Below are 7550 nucleotides of genomic sequence, written 5' to 3' on the forward strand. Positions count from 1 at the left end.
GCCCCCGTGGGACCCTTGTCCGATTTGCCGTGGGGTCCCCGGGTTTTGTTGGCTTGGGTTAAAGCGAGGTTGACCGCATCCGAGCCGTGCCCGGGGAGGTGGGGGTAAGGGAACGGCACGCCGGGGCCTTTGGAGACTTTGCTGACTTTGGGTTGGTGCTCGTGGGCCGCGCTCGCGGCCTCCTCCGACAAGGGCCTCTTGCGGGCAGCGATGAGGGGGCCGTAGGTTTTGTGGGGCACGGCGCTAGGCTGGCTGCTGTGTTTAGAGTCTCCCGGCCGCTTGTTCGCCACGGGGTTGGGGACGGCGGCGAGCTGGGCGTGTAAGTGTTTGTGAGAGTGGTGGTTGTGGTGGTGGTGGTGATGGTTCGAGATGTGGACCTTGTGTTTCTCCTTGTGTTCCCGGTTCTTGGCACTGCTCTCCTCCGAGGAGCCGTGCCTGTCTGCAGCAGTTGGCACCTTGATCCGCATTTTTATCTCCTCCTGCTTGGAGGGGAGCAGTGGTCTGTCTCCACCTGCCATCGGGATCCTCAGCTTCAGAGCCGAGGCTTTGTCACTCTTCTCAGGGCCGGGAGGGTTCTCCGAGCCACCCATGGGAATTTTCAGGACGATCGGAGAAGGGTTGCTGTCCTGCTGGACTTCCCTCTCCCGCTGCTGTTGGACCAGGAGATTCTGCGCGGCGTAAGCGTATTGGGATCGCACGTTGGCTTCCATGTTCTCCAGCTGCCGAGCTCCTCGGCGTGCTTGGCCCGGTATTCCTTGAGCGACACTTTGGCCGACGGGGCGTTCTTGACACTCTGCTTCTGATAACCAGCGCCATCTTGCTGTAAGGGATGCTCAGCAGCCGAAGAGCTTTCGTTAGTCCTGTGGCTCTGGCCGGTATCCAGCCTGGCTGGAGGATGCCAGTGGTCAGGCATATCCCCGCTGCTGTGGTCACCGGGTGAATCCACCGTGGCCTGCAGAGACGGCCCCGCTCCGGCGGTGGAGGATGTCGACATGCTCATTAACCCGGCGATGTTCATGTCCGAGCTATTGTTCCTGGAAATCATGTTGAGGATAGTCTGCTCCGACAGGCTGTCATCTTCACCCTGCTCGTCGGCCTTTGACTTCCTGGCTGCCTGAGAGGCCTGGAAGAAAAGCAGCGAGCGGTCGTTCACTCTGGGCTGTCACCGGAGCTGGTGTGACGCGACCCGCTCACCCGGCGCAGCGCGAGCTCTCATCTGATCCCCCCCGCCCTCCCTGTGGGAAAGGACCCAACCGGTGCAAGCTGGAGCAGTTGGAAAACCAAGGTCTCCAGAGTTAACCAGGAACAGACGGACTCGAGCGCCAAAATTTGCAGCTGCCGAGCGTTCGGATTTCCCCCCACTCAGGTGCCCTGCCTCGTGCTGTCATCCCGGGGATGCTGCATGCACGCACAAGACATCAGAGCCCGTGTTCAGCCAGCACCCATGGTACAAAGCCAATTCTTACCCGCCAGTTCCGGATGCGTTTAAGCCGGTTGGGAGTTTTCTCCAGGATCTGTAGGAATTCGTGAGTCAGTTCTGTGGAGAAAACACAACCCCAGGCAGGAGGGTCAGTGGTGGGCAGAGCAGCACTAATCCATCAGGGCAAACCCCTACTTCCTGAGCTACTGATGAGATGGAGCTACTCTGAGAGGGGAAATACTGAGAACTGGGATCACTGATCACATTTAAACTCATCTCGCTGCTGCCTTTTGCCATCTCTTGTACCATAAAAGCTGCTGCTACACTGGAAACTTTGGCAAGACCTGGAGTCCCGGAGTCCCTGAACTGGCCGTCGGCCACGTTTGAAGGGCAGACCCAGGAACAGAGATGCTAAAATAACATAAGAGCCTTTTTTTGGGGGGTGATGAACCTCGCCCCAAAACTTACCATCTAAGAGCTCCAGAGTTACAGTGCCATCAACGTATTCCCACCAGTGCTTCCCGTCCGTGGAGACTGGGATCTCCCAGTTGGACCACTTACAAGCCAGGTGGATACAGACGCAGGCCACAACGGGAGGGGTGTACTGCAGGCTGAAGGTGGTCAGGTGCAGGCTGATGTCGCCAGCAGGGAGAGAGAAACAGAAAGCCATCAACTCCCACGCTTGTACTTCAGCACTCACAATCGCCCACTGAACAGACGCTGTGCGAGAGGCGGACGTGGTGGGGAAGTCCCTGCCATTCCTCCCCCAGTACAACCCTACTGTTACAGGCGTCTCTATCCCTCTCCACCGATTTGCTTCCCCCTTCTGCTGCAGGTGATTTGGATCCGGGCAATTCTGTGGCTCGTGCGGAAGCGCTGGGGCCTCCTCCGAGGGAGAGAGCGAGCAGCTGGGTTACCTGCCGGCCCCCAACTCCTCTGCGGGCTCTGCTCAGCCTGAGAAACTCGGCCACTTCCAAGTGCAACTCCTGGGATGGCATTCAAGGAGCAAACTGGCCCTTTTTGGCATTTAGGAAGGGTGTGGTCTTTCCCAAGGGATATATTTTAGGAAAAGTACTGAAACTTCAGGCTGTGAGTGGCACCATGTGCTGGAGGGACTCAGGAGCACCTAAAAGGGGACCTTAACGAGCATTTTCATCAGAACATTAATTTGCTGCGCGACAGCTCGGACACAAGTGCCGGGAGGCGCAAGCACCGGGAACAGGAACTGGTGGACTAAGCATCCTGCTCCCTTCCTGCGGGAACACCAGGCCCACCAAGCCTTAGAAACCGTGAGAGCACGGTGGGTGCGCTGTCACCCCCGGGAATCGGCCCTTTCGAAGGGCACCTGGTGGAAGGGGTGCCTCTACATGCAGCCGCAGGATGGGAGTGTCTGCTTTTCCTTCCCCCACGCTCGGGCTACTAAACGCTTTTCCATGGACACAGCGTGGCGAGACAGAGGGATGCATCGACGGCCACGGAGCCTGAAGCTCGGATACTGTATTTATCCATGTGTCAGTAAGTCAAACCCAGGACATTCAGAGCCTTTATCCGGTCTGCCAAGGGAAGAAGGGGCACAGAGAGCCCCAACTCTGCACCATCACGATGCCAGCAGGAAGCAAACACCCATAACTACGCCCGATACATCGAGCTCAGCACTTCAGCACCTCAATCAGGCACTCCACAGCACCACTTTAAGGCAAAAATTGAGGCTGCCTGGCTGCATTCCTTACTTTGTGCCTGGATTTCTTTCAGTTATAACCCAAACTCCCAATTCTTTGGTTTTGCAATTACAGCTGCAGGGATAAAACACGTTTCAAGGATGTGCTCACCCAGACGTCACGAACACAGCCTTCCCCTGCTGCCAGTTGATGCGGGAAACCCACACGGTGCCCTCTGGAGCCAGAGAGCGCCTCCAACAAACAGCCCTCCCGGCATGCCGTGGAGGGGAGCGGGTAACACCTCTCGCGGGCAGGGAGGAAACGGCTCGCCCAAGGCCACGCACATTCCTGACTCGGAGGTGTTCCCGGACTCTGCAGCTGCACCCGTGCTAGTGCCTAAACCCAACTTTTCCCTCCCACCCTTTCACTTCTGTCGGCTCTTTCACAAAACCCACAAGATTTTCTGCGTCCACAACTCTGTCTGTTCCAAATATGAACTCTGCGATTGGCCTGAAGCTGGTAATCCGGGCAATTAACTGGTTTTTAAAAGGTCAGAAGTCCCAATACAAGGGCTGGCACCTGCCGTGCAATGAAGAACTACTGATGGAACCACTCAGACCTCCCAAGGCCAAGAGGACAGGGGCTTTTGTAGCTTCCAAGTCAAGCAGGCCAGCCAAGGCTACGGCCTTCTCCCGCGGCGCCTCATGCCTGCATCCAACTCCCCTTTTTCTCCCCTTACCCCCTCCATCAGCCTCCCCTGGGGTACAGACCGTGGATTTTGACCATTTGCACAGCACCTAATTCAGGGAAAACTCCCATCTAGGCGCTAAGTAAAACCGTGTATATTCACTCCAAGCCTACCTTGTGGTTTGGGATTTTTAAGCTTTCCCCAGTGTCTAACTCCCCAGAAAAGCAAGCAGTGAAGCTCCTGAGCATCCCATCCGCCTCGCTCAAATGGCCAATTCCGCAGCTGGTTTTAACCAGCAACTGGCAGGAGAAAGGGTTCCCGCTCTTTCTGAACCCCAGTCGCTCGCAGGCTTCCCCGCCACCTTGGGGCTCGCACATCTCCTCCGGATAAAACCCCTCTGTCAAATACGAAGCGATTGTAAAATAATAACCTGTTGGTAGCCATGAAATAGGAAGTCTGCGCCAAGTCCTTGCTGGCTGGAAGAGAAAAGGAAAAAGCAGGACATCAGGCTGTGTATCCCGACAGGTATTATTACGTTCTAGCACAAGAGCCGCCACGGGAGCCACCCAGCAAGGTTCGACGAGCTACGCCACAGCCGGGACTTTAGAAACCACTGTACACGGAGAGCTCTGCGTGGGCAACATCGCAGCAGCCACCTACAACCGATTCTACTGCGAGTTGTTAGGGTTATTAAGGAGGCTGGCTGCAGGCGAGTTCCCCAGCAGTCCCGACCGAACACTACAATGTGTTTTCCCAGCTTTCTCCACCGAGCTCGGATCACGCGGAGGCGAAGCCGCAAGCGCCCGGCGTCCGACACCGCTTACCTCGCACTAGCTGCGTGCACTTCACCACGTGGGTGTGGGGGTGGTCAATCGTGATCTCAAAACCTGGAAGAACACAGAGACATACGGCCATCAGAAAGCCAGCAGTGCACCCCCTCACGGATCTATGAACCTCACGTTTCCCGCTCCTGGGGGACAAGGCCTTCTCCCCTTCCCTCCTACAGCCCCTGCTCTCTGCTCGGAGGCAAGCAGGAATAGAGGAGCCCGATTTCCTGTATCCAGAAGACTCAAGTTCTCCAGTCACAAAACCCGAAGGTCACTGCTGCTGCCAGACCTCCAAGCAGCTAAATGACTTCTGCGCTCGAAAAGACCTCACTGAAAACAAAACAACTATTAAGGATTCTTAAAAATAGCAGGACAAAGCCTCTTACAGCAGCTGGGAGGAAGGAGAAGACAATGGCATCTGCTCAAAGGAATTTTTGTCACCCAAAAAGCTAAGAGGAAGCAGACGTTTTCCCTTTGAAGGAGCCTACAGCATTGAACTTCATCCTCGCTCCAGTTTCCTACTCAGTTGGGGCATTATGTTTTAAAGCTAAAACAAAAAGCGACCCAAACTCAAATCAGCCCATATGTGCAACAGATTCGATCCTTCCCATTCAAAACGTTCTAGAAAGGGCAACTGGAGACCGGAGACGCTGCAGAACCGGGGTCACAATTGAGCCGCTGGCTCGCCAGGCCGGCACGACCCACTGACACACGTTCCCCTCCCGAGTGAGGGATTAGTAGCGTTTACTCTCAACCACGTATTTTGGAGTGGGACTCTACCTACAGACTGCCTCTGAAATGGAACATTTGTTAGTAAAACCACATTTTAACAGTACATTTTAGAAAGGAGCAGGGTACTGGATCCAACAGCCACCTCCCTAGACATAGGCTCCAGCTTCTACTTTGAAAAAAAGCCCAAAAACTCACTTTATTTTATTTTTTTACCCCCATATTCAGCTATCTGAGCGAAATATTAACTTTTAACCCAGGTTTCATTAGCCATCTCTCAGTGCCAACTGCTTCCTGGCCACAGAACTAAAGCACTCTGGAGTACAGCAGCACAACAGCGGACGGCAACCGGTGTCCGAGCAGTACAAAACCTGTCAGGGGGTGAGGGGGGGATTAAAAAAAAAAAAAAAAAAAAAAAAAGCCCAAGCCACACTTTCATTTCTCTGAGCATTGAACCTGACACCAGTTACACCTGAAAAAACTGATGTTAAAAGGGAAACGCAAGGAGTGGGTGTGGAAAAAAGAAAAACAAAAAACAAAACCCACAAACTCTACGAGTTTGTTGCCTGGACTCTTGTTTTCCCACTGGCCAGCTGTGCATCTGCCCTTCAGCTGTGGAGAAGACACTGCGGTTAGGCTCTCCGCTCTGCGGAACACTCCTGGGTCTGGGATTCGTGTGGCAGCCCGTCCGCTTTGAAAAACTTACCCAGGGTCTGCAGTATTATGCTCTCTAGAATGACCAGGTCTTGGGCTTGTTGCAGGTAAGCCTGGGGTTGAGAGGACAGGCAAGTTACTCACGATGAGGCACTCCGTATAAAGCCTGCACATTTCTAACACCCCTTTTCTCAGGGAGGCAAAAAGAGCAAAGGGGAATCTTTATGCCGATCTGCACCGGGGGAACTGGCACAGATTCCCTGCCAGAAAAGAGAAAGCAGAGTGCTGGGGTGGACCCGCTTCCCTGCTAGTGCTTCTGCTTCGGGATCCACAGTAGCCCTCTCAGTCCTGGTCCCTCGCACTGCACGGGACGGCTACAACGTGCAGTACACGAGAGGAATTAGCTGCTGGTTTGGTTTTTTCCCTTAAGCTTCCCTGGATAAAGCTGCCCCTTTTTTTCAGCAGGGTTGGCCACTCAGTTCCAGGTAAGACGGGCTGTCTCGAGAGATAGGGCAACATTTTTAATAAACCCACCGTTAAAAGGTGCGGGGACAGAACAGAACCAAACTGTGCACACCACCTTCTGCTCTGCCACAGGCACTACTCAATTGCCCAAAAAGCTCTCAGTGGTGTAAGAGAATTGGAAAGCTGTCACTGACCATCCTAGGACACAGCCGCTCAGCTTAGAGAGCGGGTACTGCCGACCCCGATTTAACGAGATGCTGTAGCCACGCGATTCAGGATGCAGTACACTTCTGCCATTCCCATTCCTCGTGCCTCCACTCCTCACGTCAGAGCACGGTTCTCCGATCGCCACACTTACCTCGCTCTTGGTTTCTAGAGGAGTTTCCTGGGGATGCAGACAGGCATGTGCTACCTTGATTACGTGCTCCAGCTTACGAGGCTGCTCCTCCACCTTGGCTGCCAGGAACACAGCTGCTGGTACCACCGACTTCAAGGAAAGAAAACATTATTTTCCTTAAAGTTAGTAAGTTTGACATTAAAGCAATTAAATTAGGCTCATTCTCACATCTAAAACAAGTATTCCTTTAAAAAACAAAGCCTGAGCAAATCTAAAAACACCACCAGAGGAAAAAAAGAGTCCCTGGTGACTACTGACAGCTACAACCCTCCCCAGACCCCCTCCCCAGGGTCAGTCCCACCGCGTCACCCCCAGGCTGTTTGCCAGGCGGCAGCAGCAGAGCTGGGGTGTCCCGGCGATCCCCCACCCCACCAGACCCCAGCACACTTACATTCCTGTGGAACTGGGTGAAGGACTGCACCATGTAGAAGCGGTGCATGTAGACGATGGCCGTGTTGATGGTGAGCTGAGAGCTAATGAAGTGGTTAAGGAAACACACAGCCTTAAACGACAACAGCCCCTGAGCAGCGCCCTCACATCCCCCCAGCACCCAGCCGGCTCTCGCTCTCCCTGTGGCCGAGATGCGCTGGGCTCTCCCCACTCCTAAAACGGGACCAGCTCTCCCCGCTGCCATCCTCACTCTCCCTGTGGGCAGCCCCGGGCTCTCCCATACGCCGGCGCAGTTCTCCTCCTTCCCAGCCTCACCCTCCCA

General features: G+C 54.6%; 1 protein-coding gene across 1 annotated transcript; it reads right to left on the reverse strand.

Annotated features, from left to right (window-relative positions):
• Positions 1-13: 13 nt before the first annotated feature.
• Positions 14-7311, reverse strand: CCNT1 (cyclin T1; the record flags this gene model as incomplete). The annotated part of the gene is given in 9 exon segments (XM_010148157.1): positions 14-727; positions 730-1123; positions 1467-1537; positions 1889-2052; positions 4197-4242; positions 4591-4653; positions 6029-6089; positions 6800-6928; positions 7230-7311. Coding segments are annotated over 9 exon segments (1724 nt in total), but the record flags the coding sequence as incomplete, so codon positions are not given.
• Between the last annotated feature and the right edge of the window lie 239 nt (positions 7312-7550).

The sequence above is a fragment of the Eurypyga helias genome, unplaced genomic scaffold, assembly GCF_000690775.1.
Source record: "Eurypyga helias isolate BGI_N326 unplaced genomic scaffold, ASM69077v1 scaffold20263, whole genome shotgun sequence".
Taxonomy (NCBI): domain Eukaryota; kingdom Metazoa; phylum Chordata; class Aves; order Eurypygiformes; family Eurypygidae; genus Eurypyga; species Eurypyga helias.